This window comes from Octopus bimaculoides, chromosome 16 (assembly GCF_046866305.1).
Source record: "Octopus bimaculoides isolate indiv1 chromosome 16, ASM4686630v1, whole genome shotgun sequence".
Taxonomy (NCBI): domain Eukaryota; kingdom Metazoa; phylum Mollusca; class Cephalopoda; order Octopoda; family Octopodidae; genus Octopus; species Octopus bimaculoides.
In genome coordinates, this window is record NC_142943.1 from 8,919,796 (window position 1) to 8,942,295 (window position 22,500).

General features: G+C 36.2%; 1 protein-coding gene across 14 annotated transcripts in view; it reads left to right on the forward strand.

The window, feature by feature from the left end:
- The window catches only part of LOC106871447 (uncharacterized), a 35,240-nt gene that overhangs the window by 1,185 nt on the left and 11,555 nt on the right, over positions 1 to 22,500 (forward strand). For 6 of the 14 annotated variants that reach the window (XR_016244568.1, XR_016244564.1, XR_016244570.1 and 3 more), the window contains exons 2-9: positions 1,347 to 1,508; positions 10,210 to 10,667; positions 13,791 to 13,920; positions 15,102 to 15,293; positions 17,700 to 17,795; positions 19,529 to 19,597; positions 20,554 to 20,585; positions 22,398 to 22,425. Coding sequence is in view for 4 of the 14 variants with exons in the window: in XM_089364103.1 (XP_089220229.1) it covers positions 1,481 to 1,508; positions 10,210 to 10,667; positions 13,791 to 13,920; positions 15,102 to 15,293; positions 17,700 to 17,791; positions 19,001 to 19,013; positions 19,529 to 19,597; positions 20,554 to 20,585; positions 22,398 to 22,425 (1,042 nt within the window). In the remaining 10 variants the exon portion in view is untranslated. Of the gene's footprint in view, positions 1 to 893; positions 1,022 to 1,053; positions 1,509 to 10,209; positions 10,668 to 13,790; positions 13,921 to 15,101; positions 15,294 to 17,699; positions 17,796 to 19,000; positions 19,014 to 19,528; positions 19,598 to 20,553; positions 20,586 to 22,397; positions 22,426 to 22,500 lie in introns of those variants that run through there. The other 8 variants (XM_089364103.1, XM_089364102.1, XR_016244563.1 and 5 more) reach the window with 6 other exon arrangements.

Consider the following 22,500-nt stretch of genomic DNA (forward strand, 5'->3'; position numbering starts at 1 on the left):
GTGTATGTTTTTTTATTTTATTTTACTTTATTTTATTTTATTTTCATTTATTTTAAGATATTTTGCAAACAAATTTAACCGTTTTTATGGATGGTTCGATATATGGGATTCTTTTTTTAATGTATTTTGCCCAATTTTTGCTATTATACACTCAGCAATTTTTTCTTTCTTTCTTTCTTTCTTTCTTTCTTTCTTTTTCTTCACGAAAACCATACTTTCTCCCTTTCTGCATTAGTAACCTCTTTTTATCTATACGTTACCCTTCTCAACCCTTACTACCTCCATCCATAAATTTAAGTTACTCTTGCCTGTTCGAACGCTGAATAATCTTCGTATACGAACATGATTGCGTATATATATGTATATGTATACATGTGTATTCGTGCATGTATTTATGCCTTACAAATATATCCCTATATACGTATATTGTCTGTACGTATGCATCTGTGTATTTTGATGTATATATTTATGTTGTAGATAGTCTAGTATGTAGATAGTCTAGTGTGTGTGCGTGTGAGACGTCCTATCACTACCTGTTTCTCTACTTTTGTAGGGTCTTCCCTGTTGGTGTCACATATTGTACGATTTTAGAATTGCGTCTAAGTTTCCATATTTGGTATATTGAAATAATTTTCCACGTTAAATCCGATTTTGTTATATACTTGTTCCAGAAAAAATTGCAGAAAATTGTTACTGAGGTTTAAATTTTGATCAATCTTTACCTAATCAGAAAGCTTGCGTTTTCTGCATGAAAGCTGGCATCATGCAAGTAGGTAGGTAGATAGATAGATAGATAGATAGATAGATAGATAGATAGATAGATAGATAGATAGATAGATAGATAGATAGATAGAGCGAGAGAGAGAGAGAGAGGGAGGGAGAGAGAGAGAGTGAGCGAGAAGGATAGAGACGGAGAGAGAGAGAGAAGGAGTCATGCTGACGTACATGTGATGAGAACTTCAATGCGTGTGAATCTATGTATGGTGTTATTCTTTTTAATACTTGTGTTCTACTTCAGCAGGTTCATGTTTTTTCCCAAATCTCTATAGCATTATATTATCTAATCTTTAGTTACATTATCTAATCTATAGTTATATGTCTATGGTGCATGAAAAGGGGAATTTCGGATAAATTTGGTGTTAGTGAGGGCCATGCCGACGTGAATGCATATGTAAGGGTGTTATTCATTTGTGCTTGTGCGAGTGTGTAGGTGTGCGTGTACGTACTTGTGTATGAATGATGTAGACAAGGAAAAACCCAATTTTCTTTTCTTTGAAGAAAACAAGTGACGTCACGGGTAAATACCATTAAAAAGTGGAAAAACATGTTAATTATTATCGTTACAGGTACTATGTTGAATAACACTGGATATTTTATACAGATTGCTACAGACTCAGAAGATATTTCCTCTGTGAAATAAATAATTTCGCAAACGAAAACACTTATATGTTCTACAGTGATTTAGGGATACAACGACGAAATGGCCATGTCAAACGATAGAAAAGACGGTAAGTGTAATACCCTGTTCATTATCGTTTCTTTCGTGGTCAGTCGGTCAGTTTGTTTTGTTTTGGTCTATGTTGTTTATTGATATTTTAGGGTTTCAGGGTTTTAGTCGAACGAATCACGCCCATTACTTATATTTCATTGCAGATTACAAGGCCGATACATATTTTATCTATATATCGGCTGGCCGAATCGCTAACTTACGGGGACGTAAACACATCACCGGTTGTCAAGCGGAGATGGGATACAAACACAGATACAAAGACACACACACACACACACACACACACACACACACACACACACACACACATATATATATATACATATATACATATACATATATATATAATATATATTATACATGTATACATGTATACATATATATATATATATATATATACACATATAATTTATATCTATATATGTATATATCATATATATATATATATATATATATATATATATATATATATATATATATATATATATACAGACACACATACGCACACACAGGCATACATACATACATGCATACACACACATATATATATATATATATATATATATATATATATATATATATATATATGAATAAAAACAATAAATGGAGCCAAATGCATATAAATAAAAGTTCCTTTAATTCCTACACATGTTTCAAAATATATGTGTGCTCTCCTCCAAAGAAGTAAGAGCTGCTGGAATTCCACATATATTTATCTTCAGGGAATTAACATATAAAAGCAAGACAAATGCGAAATGATGAGGTAACTTACGAGCTAAGATGTTACATAGCCAAGTGACCGTTAGAAGTAGCAACGCTATATACATATACAAAACACCTACATTGCTAGAAATAAGAGCTAAACAGATCTAATCCTGTAATTCACGTACATAAATGCAAAAATATGCACTAACAAGGACGGTAAACCTGCGAAAAGTGTCGATTAAGATTAATACTCGATCGGCCCTTTTCGGACGATTATGATCCCTGTTAGTGCATATCGTTTCATTCATGTGCCTTAACTATAACATTAGAGTGGTTTAGCTCTTATTTCTAGCAATGTACGTGTTTTCTAACTTCCTAGCTACATTTAGTGACAATTATCTTTTCGGTTTAAACATTGCAAACTGCTTATATATATATATATATATATATATATATATATATATATATATATATATATATATATATATATATATATATATATGTATATATGTATGTATGTATATGTATATATATTTATATATTTATGTTTATTATATATGTATATATATATTCTTTTCTTTTATTCTTTTATTTGCTTCAGTCATTTCACAGCGGCCATGCTGGAGCACCGCCTTTAGTCGGGAAATCGACCTCAGGACTTACTGTTTGTAAGCCTAATACTTATTCTATCGGTGTCTTTTGCCGAACCGCTAAGTTACGGGGACGTATACACACCAGCATCGGTTGTAAAGCGATGGTAGGGGACAAATACAGACACACACACACGTATATATATATATATATATATATATATATATATATATATATATATATATACGACGGGCTTCTTTCAGTTTCCGTCTACCAAATCCATTCACAAGATTTTTGGTCGGCATATATATGTGTGTGTGTGTATATATATATATATATATATATATATACATATGGAGGCGCGTGGCTTAGTGGTTAGGGTGTCAGCATCATGATCGTCTAGTTTGACGGAAAATGTACTGAAGCCTGTCGGACGCATTGAATTCTTAACTCGAACGGCAGAGCATTGTCACACATACTGCGTCCCGCTGATTCGGTCTGAGAATCATGTTAAACTTATTCGTGTCTTTAGAATATTTGACTATTTGGGTGTTAAAACAAGAGCAGGTAAATCAGGTGATCGACCAACTGAATCCTCATCATAGGACGACAGAGGTCCATCACATTGAGGGAGGCTTGATGTACTGACTTTTCCTGCTTGAAATAGCTAAATTTTCTTAAAATTACACATTACCGATTCAGGAAGGCCACTTTGTGTAGTATAGTTGGGATTACGCGATATCTGAAAAAGACATAAATAAATATAAATTGTGCTCTAAACAACAATATATGCGATATATTATATAAGATAATATTAAGCTTTATATTTTTATATTTGCTGTTCTTGTTAGGTACATTATGACCATATACAAAACTATTCTGTCGTAATAACCTGAAAACGAGTCACGTTTCGGTGGAAGAGAAAGGTTCAGAGTTGCTCTCTCTCTCTCTCTCTCTCTCTCTCTCTCTCTCTCTCTCTCTCTCTCTCTCCGTATCTTTCTCACTCCCTGTCTCTCTGTCTGTCCCTCTCTATCTCTGCGACACTATATAAAGTTACTAGAAGTAATTCCATTGTTTCATTCGATAGCGATAACGTACAAACATTCCCACCCCACCGCTACATACACATATCTATCAATCAATCTATCTATCTATCTATCTATCTACCTATATATATATATATATATATATATATATATATATATATATATATATATATATATATATATATATAGCGTGAGGGAATCCTATGACGGATACCTGTTATGTGTTTAAATGTACACTGTATTTACATGAAGAAAAATATATAATCTATGGACTAAATTTTTACACGCTAGGCCACTGGTGGTAGAAATTTCTAATATTTCTATAACCCTTCGATATAATTGATTATATTTATATATTTAGAAACCAGAGAGGGCGGTGCTACGAAATGACATGAGAGACCATATCTCTCTTTTTATATTCCTGTTTTCATTCAATGACAGGTAGTGTTAATCGGCGGCTCACTGCAAATATAATCCGTAAATATAATCCCTGGTGTTAGCTCACTGAGCTGACTTGTCTGGTTTCTGTCACTGGAGAAGAAATAATTACTCCGAAATCCAGTGCATTGCTATGCATCAGACAGTTTGGTTAGGTGACACTGTGACATGATTCAATCGATTTACACCTCTTTTATCAACATCGAGAAATTTTCTCCATGATAAACACGGTGAAAGGCTTTCTTGCAGGTTCAAATATGCCTCAAGATTATTCAGACTAATAGCAATTTTGTGTGTAATATCCACCACCACTCTCTGACTGTGCAGACTCTGGACCTGTCTGCTAGAAATACCAGCAAAATCACTCTCAAACGCATTCACTTTCTCAAAAAAAAAAAAAGTGAAGAAAGAAAAAACAAAAGAAAGAAAACAGCAAAAATATTAAGCAAGAAGAAATAATTCTATCTTAGGTATAAAATCTGAAATTCAGTAAAAAGAGGGTTAGTCAACGATAACATCGATCTCATTACTAATCTGGAACTTATTTTATTTATCGCGAAAGGCAAAGTAAACCGCGGCAGAATTTGAACTCAGAACGTTAAAGGCAGACGGAATACCGCTAAGCATTTTGTCGGGAATGCTAACGATTCTGCCATCTAGCTGACTCAAAGCTACATGAAATAATGATTTCAAATTCTAGCACAAGGCCAACAATTTCGAGTATGTATGTAAGTCGATTACATCGACCCCGGCGCACAACTGGTACTTACTTTATCGACCCCGAGAGAATGAAATGCAAAGTCGACCACGGCGGAATTTGAACTCAGAATCTAAAACAGGAAGAAACGTTGCTAAGAAATTTTGCCCGGCGAGATAACCAATCAGCTAGCTCACCGCCTTGAAAGAAGTAGAAATACTACAATCGACAACGTAGCCCAGTAAAAAGACAGAAAAGAAAAAAGAAAAAGAAAGAAAACTACTTCGATCTAAACCGACTTTTAGTAAAACAGCAACAGAAAAATAACCTTGTCTATTATTAATACAAGCAACAAAACATGTGCATTAACATTATATACCTGTTTTGGTGTTAACTAGGTATGTGTATAAAGAGACATATGTGTGTGTTTGTTTATGTGTGTGTAAGGCGTGTGTCAAAGTATATAGCAACCTAGTTTTTACAATGAATATACTGACTGCAGAAAAAGCAAATAAAATACGTAACCACATACTATGCACTGCTTAGTAGTCGATGTATATATATATACATAACTTACGATGAAAGTAAACAAACAAAGTTTGCTTTAGAAGCGTTGAGATGTATTGAAAGATAGAGAAAAAAAATTTTTTTTCATTCTCAAACGCGTGATAATGCTAATAAATAGCGTGATGAGGATAAATTATCCATATATTGCAGAAACATACGTTACCGGCCAGCCATGAGATAGCTGGCCGGTAACGTAATTTTCTGCAATGTATAATTTATATATATATATATATATATATATATATATATATATATATATATATATATATATATATATATATATATATATATATATATATATATATATATATATATATATATATATATATAATGTATGTATGTATGTATAAACGTCCTGGCTTTGGATAAAAGAAAATACCGAAAGATCAGTTAATTATGATTTTATTCAACATGTTCCTCCCTCAGATTCACACACTTATTGCATTGGTTTCTTCAGCTTTTCTAAGCCCTGTAAAAAAGAACTCGGAAGGTTGCGCCCCCAACCAGGCCTCTGTAGCAGCAATCACTTCCGAATCGGAGTGAAATTTCATTCCCTTGAGATGTTTCTATAGTTCTGGAAAGTGGTGATATTCAGAGGGGGCCAAGTCAGGAGAGTAAAGTGGGTCGTCTGCAAATTCAAAGCCAAAGTTGCGTATTTTCCGTAGAATTTCATGTGCTGTGTGTGCTGATAACATTGTCCTGCGAAAACAAAACACCACGGCTCAGCTTTCCGCGGCGTTTCTGCCTCAAAGCTTAATGTAGTTCGTCCAACTTAGATATGTAGTATTTTGTGTTGATGGTGCGACCTTCTTGCAGGTATTTTATGATGAGTACTCCGTCTTTGTCCCAGATCTTTCCAGCTGACTTCTGGATTCAAAACTTTTTGGGACGTGGTGAACTGCTGGGAGAAGGGCCACTCATTTGATAGCTGCTTGGTCTGGGGATCATAATGTTGTAACCATGTTTCATTCTTGGTGACTAAACGAGCCATAAAATCAGCTTCTCATCCTGCAAACCGGTCCAAAACCGCCTCTGATGCGCTTCTGATCTGCGTTCAGGCATTTCGGCATCCATTTTGCAGAAAGCTATCTCATGTCCAGAATGTTGTGCATGAAACAGCCAACTCTTTCGCGGAAAATCCCCGGAGTCTCTGCTATGACGTTAACTGAAATTCAACGGTCCTCCAGAATCATAATGCGCACAGCGTCGGTTTTGCACTCTGAGGTCGCAGAAGTTGAACGTCCGGACCGGGGTTCATTTGTGACGTCGAAATGACTAGTTCGAAACTTTGACACCCAGAATTTCACTGTGGAACAAGATGGACAGCCATCCTTTAAAACTTCCTTCATCTTGCCATAGATTTCCGACGCCTTGCAAAAAGAGGAAACTTATGACCGACTGGGCTTGGATTTTACCAAATTCAACTGTTGGAGTTGCTATCATGCGATAAATATGCAAAAAAGAGGATATATTGTATACAACCAAGATTTTGACCTTGAACACTGTTGTGCATGCGCACGAAGTTTTAACGTTCTAGCTCACTTCCGCTGTTTACAGTGTTTGAAAGGAATCTGTCCAGCATGTGATTGTCGCACTGACTACAACAGAGAAAGTTTTCGTGGTGACACCTGCCATGACACCTACGCAAATTTGCAGAAAGTGTATAGAGAGGAGTGTATGAGCCGTACACAAGGGTACGACTGGTTCAGACGTTTCGAAGATGGCCGAAAAGATGGCGATATTGACGATTGTTCTGGGAGACCCACAAACAGCAGAACTGAGAAAAACATCACAGATGTGTGTGCAGTTTTTTTTAGGGGAAATCGTCGAATCACCATCCGTGAGTTATCAGAGGATATGCAGATTAGTTACAGTTCAGTTCAGTCTATTATCACTGAAGATTTGGGTATCAAACACGTGTCTGCCAAGTTTGTGCCAAAACTGCTTTCAGTTGACCAAAAAGACACCCGGGTTTCAGTTGCGCAAGATCTCTTTGATTGTGTCAAGAACGATGAAAACTTTTGAAAACTTTGCGTAGGCCTCTGAGCAGGGGTCACCAAGCTTTTGGCAAAATTTGATGCAGATTCTCTGCTCAACATTCTCTGTCATGTTCAATGCGACGATCACACTCTACACACATTCCTTCCAAGAAAGAGCGGAAGTGAGCTAGAAGGTTAAAACTTAGCGCACAAGCACAGCCGTGTTTAAGGTCAATATCCGCCAAGCGGATTCACTCTGCCGGCTTTAGCTTCATTGCTATGGCAAGAGCCCGGATACTTATTGATCAAACCACGTATATATTTCTTTTCTTCTCTGAACGTCTCATTAACATTTTGCATGTACTACGTTCTCACGTTGTTGTCTTTTCTTGTTGCATTTTTTCTTGTTTGTATTTTAGGTTCTATACATCGATTATTCGCATAGAAGCTCCCTTGGCAATTCTTCCTAAATATTGCACTTCTCGCATTCTTGTAATATTAATTCGGAGTCCGTGTCATCTCTCATCTTGAACTTTCTTTCTATCTGTGAATGTTTTTAACTGGACCTGCTTCATGCTATTAAATTCATTCCTGACATAGCCACCCGGCTGTTTGATCGCTTTCTCGTTAAGATAAAACTCAATTATATTTTTCTCCCCTTTAGAAACTTTTTTTTTACCTGTTTCAGTCATTAGACTATGGCCATACTGGGGCACCGGCTGGAAGAATTTTCAGACGTATGAATCGAGCGCAGAACTTTATTTTTAAAGCCTCATACTTATTTTGTTGGGCTAATGCCAAACCACTAGTTACGGGAACGTAAACAAACCGACACAGGTCGTCAAGTGTTGGTGGGAGACAAACATAGATACGAAGACACACACACACACACACACACACACACATATATATATATATATATATATATATATATATATATATATATATATATATATATATATATGACGGGTTTCTTTCAGTTTCCGCCAACCAAATCCACTCACAAGTCTCTGGTTGGTTCAAGGTTATAGTAAAAGACACTTGCTAAAGTTGTCACACAGTGACACTGAACCCGGGACAGTATGGTTGGGAAGCAAACGTCTTTCCACACAGCCAAACCCAGGCATTTTTTCATAAATGTGGACTATAAATTTTTAAGTGCAAACCTCATATTTTGGACGGGTTAACAACTGTCTTGGGCGGTGCCTTTATTCTTCGATTGAATAATACAAAATATTGATTTCAAACTTTAGCAGATGGCCAAAAATTTTGGGGGAGGGGATAAATCGAATACATCGACCCCAGTGTGTAACTGGTACTTAATGTATCCACATCGAAAAGATGAAAGGCAAAGTCAACCTCGGCGGAATTTGAACTCAGAACGTAACGGCAGACGAAATGCCGGCGTGCTAACGATTCTGCCAACTCACCGCCTTTAATAATACAAAAATGTTACGATGTGAAAATTCTTGTGAAAAGAAAAATCATTGTATAATATATATATATATATATATATATATATATATATATATATATATATATATATATATATATTCTCGAGCCATGCCTGGATCATAGGGGCCAGTTTCCCAGCTTCATTGACGTATAGATTCTCCACCTGGACGAGACGTCGGCCCGTCTCAGGTGAACTGCTAGATGCAGGAGGAAAAAGTGAGAAGGATGTGACGAAAAAGTCAGAAGAAGTTCGGCATTACCTTCTGCCGGAGCCGAGTGGAGCTTAGGGGTTTCGCTCATAAACACGTACATGTACACGCCCGGTCTGAGATTCTAACCTGCGATCCCTCGACTGCATGTCTGCTGCTCTAACCATCAGGCCATGTGCCCCCACATAGAATCATTAGTACATTGGACAAAATGCTTGGCAATATTTCTTCCGGCTCTTTGCGTTCTAAGTTCAAAATCCACCGAGATCGCCTTACATCCTTTCGCGGTCGATAAAATAAAGTGCCTGTCAATACAATCGACTTGCCATCTCCACTCAAAATGGCTCATCTCGTGTTGACAATCAGCAAGATTTATTATCCCAAACATATGACAGACTGATGAGAAAAGCGTTTGATCGTTGCAAAATGTCTTCTGACTCTTATGATCTGAATCAGTTTTATCTCATTGTATCAACTAATCATTCCTCTCAAAGTTGTTGGCGTTTGTGGCCAAAAATTACAAGTCATTATTATGTCACACTTACGAAGCGATCATTCAAAAATCAATGGATCGCCGGAAAATGCTGTATAGTGTTGTTGACGTTCTGAGTTCAAATCTCACTGAGATCAACTTTGAATTCCATCCATTCGGGGTCTTTAAAAAAAGTTCCAGTCAAGTGGTGGCGACGATGATGACGAGTACCACCTCTTCTTTGATTTCCTGATCTTGTATCTAAATCAGAAACAATCATTATCCCAACACTAATACTCTATTGTCTCCACAATAAATTAGGAGTTTTATATCTTTCTAAACATATTTGTTAAATATAAATTAAATAAAACACGTTACGTTGTTACGTCATGAACCCAGATTAATTCATACGACACAAATTTCAGCAAATGTTGAGCAGGAATTTCATACAAATCCATCGGTATGTTTCATTCCAGTATAAATATGTAAACGTTTATTTCTATATTAAATATAACGAGTAAAATATTATTTCTATTTCAGTAAAAATCTTATTCATTTACGACAACGATGGGCAGAGCTGGTCAGATTATTTAAAGAATATGTTTGATAAGCACTACGATGTGAATACAACTATGGTGCTCTCTTCAAACCTGACAGAATGTATGCTGGCAGAGTATTTAGTGAAGGTCATTATATTATCGCCGGGCATGGAGTATAATCTTCAACCAATTTTGATAGCAAATGAATCCAATTTCGGATTTTTCAACATATTTTATTCGAATGTCAAAATTAAGTCTTGTCTTCAGCAGTTTCTGTTCAACATTTCAAATGTAGTAGAATTAAAGTCAACGCCAGAAAACGTTCGTGAACTACTGCTCTGCATCATTGAAGATTACGAATATTTTGCAAGCGATCAATTTGTTGAGGAGGAAGAGGAGTACTTGCACATGGATGGCCGATTGATATGCATTGATGTTGTACCAGAGATATTATACCCGGTAAGTAGACAGTTTGAATAGAAAGAAATAAACATAAAAACCTTTTATTTTCTAGTGTTTTTTTTTCTGCTTTTTGTCTTCGTTCTATTTCTTTTTTGCTTACCTCCGGCTTCGCTAAGGCGGAGGTATTGTTTGCGGACGTCTTTGTTTGTTTGTTTGTCCGTGGACAAGTTATCTCAAGAATCACTGAACGTATTCGGATGAAACTTTCAGGGATGTTTGGCCTTGTGACTGGCACGAACTGATTCAATTTTGGAATCGATCCAAAACCGGACAAGGATTTTGTATCATTCTACCGTTTTTTTAATACTTAATTTTTAAGAGCGATCGGGTTCATTTTAGTATTCTCGTTTGTGAGAGCTGTCGAATTTATTTCAGATGTTCTCATTTTAAAAGTCATCTCTGGCTAATCATTGAGATGACATTGGTGTCGCCTGTTCATTATTGTAAGTTGTAATTTTGCTGATATTATTCACCGTTGTTTTACTGTTTAACTATTTATCTTAGTGTTCTTAGACCATTCTGTTTTCAAATTTAGGCCCTCCACCTAGAAAGTAACACGGGAAAAATGCATCACCAAAATTCTTATGAGAAACATGAACAGATATCAAATCTAATAACCAGTGACAAAAAAGACATGCACGAACAGAAGTCAAATATACAAGAATTAATCAGAGCGCATCTACAAGCAGAGATGGCAAGCGTAGTAAAACGATTACAAATGTTCTGAGTGTAGTCACATGTACCACAGAAAGATTTAGACGACAAATCAGTGGAGTCGTTAAAACAGAAGATTTAATCAGGCACTCAATGATCTGAGTCGAAATCCCGCCATGGTCGACTTGCTTTTCACTTTTACGTGAATCGGCAGAAATATAACAATGTTTGAGCAGAATATGTTGCAATATTTGTTGCGTTTCATCTCTGCATTCTGAGTTCAAATTCCACCATGTCGTATTTGGTTGACTTGATCGGTCGCTCATTTTAACATCACTGCTTGGCACCCGAAGGGTGGACCTTTATCGGAGTCTAATCTGTGGTAAGAATGTGGACTATTTCTTGGTTGGACGATACATTCTTCTCACCAGTTGCTGAGAAGTTGTAAATAGTTGTCTTCCTGACTAAAAAACAAAATTGGCTACACTAATATACAAGCAATATATTGGTTTCAAATTTTGGCAGAAGGCCAGAAACCTCTGATGAGTGGGTAGCTGATTACATCGAGCCAATCCCGAAAGGACGAAAGGTAAAGTCGATCTCGGCGGAACTTGAATTTAAAACATAAAGATGGACGAAATGTCGCTAAGCATTTTCTCCAGCGCGCTAACGAGTCAGCCAGATTGCCGCCTTAATAATCTTTTCTATTAAAGACACAAGGCCTGAAATTTGTGGGAAGGGGGTTAGTCGATTTCATCGTTCCCAGTGCGTACCTGGTACTTATTCTATCGACTCCGAAACGAAAAGATAAAAGGCAAAGTTGACCTCGGCGAAATTTGAAATCAGAACGCAAGGACGGACGAAATGCCGCTAAGCATTTGTCCGACGTGCTGAGGATTCTGCCAGCTCCCCGCTGAGTATACAAACTATATTATTTCCAGGATAAAGACGGCAACGTGGCAGAATCGTTAACGTGTTGGACGATACGGTTAGCGGTATTTCTTCCGACTCTTTTACATTCTAAGTTCAAATCCTGCCGAGGTCGACTTTACCTATCATCCTTTCAGAATCGACACAATATGTACTTGTTAAATACTGGGTTCCATGTAATCGCCTTATCACGCCCTTAAAACCGATGACCTTTTACCAAAATTTGAAAGCATGTTAGGTCCATCAAAAAAGATTGTAAATACTGCGCGGACGTTAATCTGTTTCCATTAAATCACAATAAACTATAAGAGAACACAAAATAGTGCATCTCACATAATCCCTTGAATTGGCCGGATCGTTTGCACGTCGGACAAAATGCTTTGCAGAATTTCTTCTGGTGCTTTATATTCTGAGATCAAATTTGCCTTTCAACTCATCGGAGTCGAGAAAATTAAGTACCAGTCAGTTTTAGGCGTCGATGTAATCGATTTGACTCGACCGAAAAAATTGTTAGCCTTGAACCCGGCAAGGAATCGGTGTTCCGTTCATGGGCTTTGCTGAAATTGCAGTCACTTAGAAAATACGGAAACTACGTAACGGGCCTTAAGAATCCTAGGGTTGCAGAGTGACTTAGTGGTTCGATTCCCGGCGGTGCACTGTGTTCTTGAACAAGTCACATGTTTTCACGTTGCTCCAGTCCACTCAGAAAGCAAAAATGAGTTGTACCTGTAATTTAAAGGGGCCAGCATTTTTATATTCCGTGTCACACTGAATCTCCCCGAGAACTACGTTAAGGGTGCGAATGTCTGTGGAGTGCTTAGCCACTTGTGGGTTAACTTCAAGGGCAGGCTGTTCCGTTGATCAGATTAACTGGAACCCTTGTCGTCGTAACCGACGAAGTGCCAGTTAGGGTTGCGGAAACATAAAAATAAGTAAATAAAAATGGTTATGAATTAAATTATATATGTGTATATATATATATATATAAAATATATATATATATATATATATATATATATATATATATATATATATATACACACACACACACACACACACACACACACATACACATATTACTTGTTTCAGTCATTTGACTGCGGTCATGCTGGGGCACCGCCTTGAAGAAATTTTTAGTTGAATGTATTGACCCCCAACACTTATTCTTTTTTTAAGCCTGGTACTTATCCTACAGCTCACTTTTGCCGAACCGCTAAGTTACGGGGATGTAAACATACCAACACCGGTTGTCAAGTTGTGTTGGGGTCAAATACAGACAAAGACGCACACACATAGGTATATACATATATACATATACACATATACGACGGGCTTCTTTCAGTTTCCGTCTGCCAAATCCACTCACAAAGCTTTGGTCAGTTCGAGGCTCCTAGCAGAAGACACTTGCCCAGGGTATCACGCCGTGAGACTAAACCCTGAAACATGTGGTTGGGAAGCAAGCTTCTTACCCCATAGTCACGCCTACATCTGCATATATACTCCTGCATATACACGTACGACTTTTTTTCTTCAAAGGGCCAGTCGACGATTTTTATCATATTTAACATAGATGTCGATGAGAAGATTCATGTTAAAGTAAACGAAATTGAAGAAGCTATACCAGCCCAAAAGGTGACCTCCAGTATTTTCTCTGCTGAAATGCCGGGTAAGTAAATTATAGTACGTAATACGGCTTCCATTATCTCATCTATATCTTCAATCACTCCGCGTTTATGTGTCCAGGTGAAAACCTCTATGATAACAAGTCAGAGTTAGTCTCTTCGATTTTACTCATCTGTACATCCGAATCTTCATTTCTACCATTAATCTGCTATCTTTTACTTGTTAGAGTCATTTGACGGCGGTCATAATGGTGCACCACCTTGAATGAGTTTGGTCGAAACGTATTGACCTCAATGCTTTTTTTTTTTCCACATCTGGTACTTATTCTATCGGTCTCTCTTTTTGCAAAATTGCCATTTTACTTATCATTATTAAGGCAGCGATCTGACAGAAACGTTAGCACGCCGGGTGAAATGCTTAGCGATATTTCGTCTGTCGCTACGTTCTGAGTTCAAATTCCACCGAAGTCGATTTTGCTTTTCATCCTTTCGGGGTCAATGAAATAAGTACCAGTTATGCATTGGAGTTGATGTAATCGATTAGCCCCCTTCCCCCCAAATTTTCATGGCTTTGTGCCTCAAGTAGAAATTATTATTGAGGTGGTGATCTGGTAGAATCGTTAGCCCGCCGAGCATAAATCTTAGCGGTATTTCGTCTGTCTGTACTTTCTGAGTTCGAATTCCACCGAGATCGACTTTACCTTTTATCCTTTCTGGGTCGATAAATTAAGTTCCAGTTGAGTACCGTAGTCGATACCTTCAACTATCCCCGTCCCCACAAATTTCAGGCCTCGTGCCTACAATAGAAAGGATTATTATTATTATCGCTGTTGTTGTTGTTGTTGTTAAAGGCGACGATCTGGCACAATCGTTAGCTTGCCGGACAAAGTACTTAGCAGCACGTCGTCCATTCTTGCATTCTGAGTTCAACCTTCAGCGAGGTCGACTTTACTTTTTATCCTTTCGAGTCGAGTGAAACACCGCCGGTGCCGATGTAATTGACTAGTCCTCTCTCCATCCCCGGATTTCAGGCCTTGTGCCTTTAATAAAAAAGGATTATTATTACTACTACTACTACTACTACTACTACTACTACTATTATTATTATTATTATTATTATTATTATTGTTAATATTATGTTTTTGTGCTCTATTTTCCTACAAATTTAATTGTGTTCGATGTATACCATCTTTTCATACTGAGTGATTTTTTTTTTGTTATTTAGAAGGTCTCAGTGGACGGAAGACATTCTGCATTCATCGTGAAGGCAGTCCCGAAGCAATATTCACATCAATGTTGACAATGGTAACCCCAGATGTAATGATGGACAACTTCTTGGAAAATTTGTATCTCTATTCAGAGAAAAACTCTCCCAAAGAAATCACAAATTCTGTCGCAAAAGACAACATCCTCAACAGTAAGTTGACAGAAATAATTTTCCTGCTAGCTTAAGTAACTAATTTTGTTGTATCTTGGGAGGTCATTATGCAAATAAACGCATACGCGCGCGCGCTCGGATTTGAGACAGATGTGGATTTAGGTGGGCATGACATTGGCGAGGTCAGTAATGACGATGGCTTTAACAAATTTAGCTGATTGATTAAGCAACCGAACGATTAAACAAACAATTGGTTTGATATTTAACCAATTGACAGATTAAAAAGTACATAGAAGCGCGAATAGAACCTGAGATGTGTGTTTATTATTTGCATAATGACCCTCCTCAGATACACCCAAATATATTTCAACACACGTGTTCACATTAAGAATCGTGCAGATCAATTACAAGAACGAAATAAGTAACTGATAATACTGTGGAACACGATTTTTGTTCTTTGGTTGCAACTGTTATTTCCTATTTGCTTTCCCCTAGAAAGGATGAAAAATGGCTAATATTTCCTTCAAACTTTGCTTTTATTACATTTGTTCAAATCTCAAAGAAACCCTCTCAACACATGCCTATGATGCTCCCCCACTACGCCTGCTCAGGATCAGAGATGCACATATTGTCTGCCACTAACGGACATGTTCAAGTGGTTAAGGTCAAGCAACTGGCAAGCAAATTTGTGTTACTGAGCGGAACATACGACACAACGAGGTATTTATTTCAGTAGCTCAGCGCTGAATCTTTGCAAAATGTAGACCAAGCAACAATCCATCATTAGCTGAGAAGCTCAGGACTGAAAGCAATTGACAGCAAAATATCAAAGCTTGCTTACCAAAAACCAGCAGGCTAACGTTTTTCCAAACGGTTCTGACTGTAAATGCAGATTCTGCGATACATTTGACGAAATAATAGACCATCCCGTTTCAAGATGCCTTTACTTACACCAAACGAATAGAAAAATAGCCGCGATGGGGTAGGACAGTAGGACATCGGAAAATATGTAGACACTACAAAATCAACACTCCTGCTTACTAGCATACATTATCCTGAGCCAGTCGTTGAAGGTAAAAATGTCACTATCCTCTGGAATTTTCCAGTCAACACCGACAGAACGATTTAGACTAATCAACCAGACATAGTCATTAAAGACAGGGAAGAAAATACTTGTATGCTAATAGAAGCAAGTGTTCCCACTGATAACAAGTGTATCTGTAAATGAATGTAACAAATTAAGTAAATATAAGGACCTGGAAATTGAAATACAAAACATGTAGAGAACTGTTCTTGTTATTGTGGGTACCCTAGGTATGATAAGAAAGGGACGCCCGAAATATATAGATAATATCCCAGGAGAACCATGTCTTAGAGAAGTCCAAAAGTTTGTGTTAACAAGTAGCGCCCACATCCTTAGAAAAACCTTATCAATTTAAATGTCTGTGCTATATTACATGAAGATATTTCGCTACTGGTCCTGCCATTTTCCTTTCCTAAACTTTCAGTCATACTGTAACATCACTTATCCTTCACTTGCACTGGGTGTTTCTCGACAAGGGATTGTAACAAGTATGCAGATTTAATAATAATAATACTACTACTAATAATAATAATACTAATAATAATAATAACAATAGGGACACGGCTTGAAATTTGCGGGGAGGTAGTAAGTCGATTACACTGACCCCAGTGCGTAACTGGTACTTAGTTAATCGATCCCGAATGTCGACCTCGGTGAAATTTGAACTTAGAACGTAGCGACGGGAGAAATAATAATAATAATAATAATAATAATAATAATAATAATAATAATAATAATAATAATAATAATAATAATAATAATTAATTCGTTTTATTGGCCACAAGGGCTAAATAATAATAATAATAAATATTCTGCTCAATACCACAGATTTGCTTGTCACTTGTTTGGCCTTAACCAGTTGAGCATGTCCCTTGGTGGCTGATGATATGTGCATCTCTGATCATGAGCAGAAGTAGTGGGGGAGCATCATAGCCATGTGTTGAGAGGAATTCTTTGGGGTTTGAATAATTCACCTTTGGAAACATGGGTGTTTTGCTCAACATCCTTAAACAAATCTTATTCAGGAACCTTTTGAGCGGGACGGGTTACTCGACCTGAAGAAAATTCTAACTGGGCCCCACCTGCAAGGTCATGAGTTGTTTATCTTGATATGAGATCACCATGGCGCGCACATATGGTTGTGATGCTTGTGCCTGGTGTACCCTTATCAGACGGGTAGTCATGATGGGTATACTGGGCTTCGTATATTTTACTCCAGTGTCACTTTGATGGCATGCACTGGTTTCTCACTCAATAATAATAATAATAATAATAATAATAATAATAATAATAATAATAATAATAATATCAGGGACAAAATCTACAGCAATTGTTCTTCATATCGTTTTCTCTTTACATAGACAAACTTAAGATGGGAACAAAGTTTAATCCGTTCGGAAGTCTAGACAGCAAGGTATTGGAGAACTTCCTTGAAGGCATCGCCAAAATTTTAGTAAGTACTTTGACATTCGTTTTCCGAAATGTATTTTATATTGAAAGAAAGACTTGTAAGAATATATATATATATATATATATATATATATATATATATATATATATATATATATATATATATATATATATGTACGTATATATATGTATTTGTATGTATATATATGTATATATTCATGTATATTTACAAGTTTATATACATGCATATATATATATACATATATATGTGTGTGTGTATATATACATATATATATATATATATATATATGCATATATATGTATATATATGTATATATATATGTATATATATATATATATATATATATGTATATATATATGTATGTATATATATATATATATATATATATATATATATATATATATATATATATATATATATATATATATATATATATATATATAACGAATGAAAGGCAGAAGATGGAGTATGTACGAGAATATATTATTAATAACAACAATCGTTTCGACACATCTAGCATCGACTTCTCTTCTGTCTTTCTTTCATTTGTTATTTACCTAACGATCACTCTGAAAGTGACCGTGCTTTACCTGTAAGCTACCAGGTGTAAACCATTTGTTTTATTATCCATTACATATATATATATAATATTAAGGATAAAAATCCAAATTTACAGGTAAAAACTCAATTAAATTCAATTCAGCAAAATTTATAATTAAATTAAGTTTCACCGTATAAATATATATATACGAGGACTGTTCAATAACTATCCTCGCTGTTGCCATAGTAACGAAACTAAAACACGTGCAGTGAAGCCCATCGTGGGCAAAAATTGACCTTGATCTCTACAGTGCATGTGTACTAAGGTTTAATGTTCTAGCTCACTTCTGCTATTTACAGCTGTGCCTGGAATGCAGGTGTGTAGCACGTGATCGTCGCATGTACCTTGTTTCGTTGAAAGTTATATAAAGCTCTGCTTTTAGCTACTCCTGAGGTCAAAATTAAATGGGAATGTGTATTAATTATAATACATGGATACAAGGGAAATATATTTTGCGCATCCCATAATACATCAAATTTTTAAAAACGAAAGAATTAATTTAAATTGTGTCAATAGTTTCGGTTTCTATTTTGTTTTCTGTTTTGCTTTCTTTTTTTTTTTTCGGTTATTTTTCGCTGACCTCGCTGCAAATTAATATATTCTTTGTTATATATTTTTTTCGTTTCTAGGGTCCCGGTATATGTAAGTAAACATTCTAAATTATAATATATTAACCATTGAGCAAATTAACGCTTCACGTTAGTTCATTTTTTTCTCATATACACTTTAGAAGTAATTAGCCGTATATCATACCTTTTCTGCATTTCGTTGGCGAAGAAAATGAAAGACACCGACGCTAGTCTCGGATTACAATATAATAGAGCTGAGCATTTATAGACTAAAGAAACCCGCAGACATGCAGCCTACGTAAAGCATTTAAAATCTAACCAATCTGGACTTCTATAAAGCAAACTGGAAATCAATTGCGAAAAAGATCATCAAACAAATTGGCCCCAATGTCTCTCTACACCTAATACCGACATGAAATTCAGAGAATTCATGTCTGTAATGCAAGCTATATACTACAAGATTGTAAATTTGATTTTTCGCGATGTATTTACATTAAGTATGATACACAAATATCTATTTGAATCTAATACTGCTTCTGTTGCATATAACAGATTTTTTTTAAAAATTCCTTACTATTTCTTTTCCAGTCGATAGAAAATCTGCCCCTACACTTGAAAGTAGAAGAATAGTTTATGCCAGGGAGAAGAAATGGCAGTGTAAGCGTCCAAAATTTCCTACTGTTTTTCTTTTTCAGCCCTTCGTTTCTGTTTTTGTAAAGAAAAATGCATATCTTGCGTACTATTTATTTTATTCCCTGTAAGCATGGTCCTAGTATGAGACACTCAACTTGTCCTCGTGTATCTGACAAAAATATTATTTCAATTTCAATAACTATGTTCTTCTGGCTGCAACTTCAATAATAATAATAATAATAATAATAATAATAATAATCTTTTCTACTATAAGCACAATGGCTAGAATCTGTGGAGAGGGGATAATCGATCACATCGACCCCAGTACTCAATTGCACTCGTGTGCAAAAGATATGATGGTGTTAACTATATAGAAATGGGTTTCAATAGAGGTTCGATGATTCTTTAAAGCAGACCTCGAGCTAAGAACATCTACCTCTATTGAAACCCATTTCTATATAGTTAACACCATCAAATCTTTTGCACACGAGTGTCGTCCACAAGCGTCCTAGATACTTCGCGCCAGCTAAGCGCTCACTCTACGAACAGAGATGTCAAAGACATACACCATAAAGGCCATGGCAATCTATCTCAAAAATGATACAATTACTGCATATATTAAGAACTAATTACTATCGCTTTGCTGCACCACCTGGTCTTCCCAAGAAGACCCGTACCACACGGCAGAAGTGCTAAGCCCACTCTCCCAGGTGAAGGTGATTGGCCTGTAAGAGTCTTCTGTCAGTACCACGTAAAAAGCATTCGTGCCGGTGCCACATAAAAACGCTCGTGTGGTACCAGATAAAAGCACATAACACATTCTGTAAAATGATTGGCGTGGGAAAGGAATCCAGCCGTAGAAACCATAAAGGTTGTAAAGTTCATGACTTAGCCTGTCACACGAAATATATTTATCCATAGAACTGAATGTGTTATAGTGTGTATTTGATATATTTATGTATTTCTTCTTTTTTTTTCAGCTCTACCGAGCGGAGATGACGGAACCGAAAATGTGAGTATTATTTTCAATATTTTCGAAAGGTTGTAGTAGGAGTATACGATACTTCTAGTGTGACAATAGCCACAGTAAAGCGCTAAGCTGTAATAAAGTATTTAAGTTCATCCCTATAGTATCCCTAATTAACCTGCTGTTCGCAATTAGACTATGCAAGGCATATTCACTGTAAGCCTCCGTGTACGATGTTCTTAATGTTGAAACGCTGACTATAGCAATAATATGGCGGACTTTCATATATAATACCTAGCACCATTTTACATCATGGCTGAATCCCTACAAAAAGTGCATTGAAGTCAGAGAATCCTACTTCGAAGGAGATTAGAGTTTTGTACTTCTTTGAAATCAATAAATGCCTCTCTCAAAAATGTTTCAAACCTTTAGAAGTGCGCCTTGTATCTTCCTGTCTATGAACAACAAGTACCTAGAACTTTACGGATTCTTTCATATTTTTATCCGTAATATTAAAGTATTGACTTTCAGAATATCATCATACACATGAAGTCTACAGTGAACTTTCGCTCTCCTGATGTTCCTGTTTCCTCCTTAATATTATTTATACTCACTTCTTTATTCTGCATAACTATTTCATAAATGATTTGATGCCTTTAACAACCGCCTGTTCATCCATTATTTAACGTACTTCTATTAGTCGACCGGTACATTGCTTATAGCCAACTCGTGTTTGTTTGAATTTCTTCCACCTTTGTTTGACGTTGGATTTCTAGATATCCCCCTCTAACCTGATCACTAATTACCTGTAAATACGCCTACTCATTATGTATATACCGTAGAATAAAAAGATAAAATAGGAGGTAAAATAGACAGAGTAAGTTTACGGGAGCAGTTAATTGTTTTGTTGCTTCGGGGAGAGTCCTTCTTCAGAATAGACTGTAGATTAGAAAGAGAAGAAGAAAGAGGGTTTTAAAAGGCAAGAGACCAACTTAGGGTCAGGGTTATGGTCAGAGTTCCATGGAAGCACGCTGTTCCTTCGTTTCAGTCATCGCAAAATTCGACGAACAGGGGAGAAGAACTGTAAAATAAAGGCGCTCCACTTTGTAGTACAACCCCAAACAATGACGCAAGTCGGCAGACTGATGCTTGAGGGTCTCATCAACTGGCTTCTCGCGGCAAAAGCCTAAACAATAATGGGCTTGTCCCACAGTGAACATTTCCGGTTACTTTTGGGTATCCCCTCGTAGTTATATATCTATATGTATGTATATTCTATTGTGTCTGGGGAGAGTCATTCTCTTTTGGTGCCTTGTAATTTAACACACTCATCGGAAAAATTTCCACTTGCTTCTTTTTTTAATTTTTTTTTAAAGTTTCGTTGCGTCTTGCAACCTTTTCAATAGTTTTGAGTTTCAAAACTATTGAAAAGGTTGCAAGACGCAACGAAAATTTTAGAAAAATAAAAAAAGAAACACATGGAAATTTTAACGGTGAGTGTGTTAAATTATAAGGCACCAAAAGAGAATGACTCTCCCCACGCAACAGAATATGCTTCAACACACGAACTCACATAAAGAATCTTGCAGACCAAATCCAAAAACGAAATATATATGTATGTATTTATGTATGTATGTATGTATGTATGTATGTATGTATCTATCTATCTATCTATCTATCTATCTGGCATTAGGGTGTAGTAAATCTGACTTTTTTTTAAAGGTGATAACTCTGTCATGATTTAATTGTTTTGTTTCTTATATTCTTCTTTGCATATTCTGAATTCGCCTGAAATTAATATTACATCTCGTTTTAACAATAAGTAAATATATTCCACTGTCTGTTTCTCTTTTAAAGGATTATATGAACTGCCAATCAAGAATAAGTAAGTAGACCTTTTCTGTTATAAGACATTACTAACAAGCATCAAAACGTATTAACGTTTTAAGCAAGATGCCTT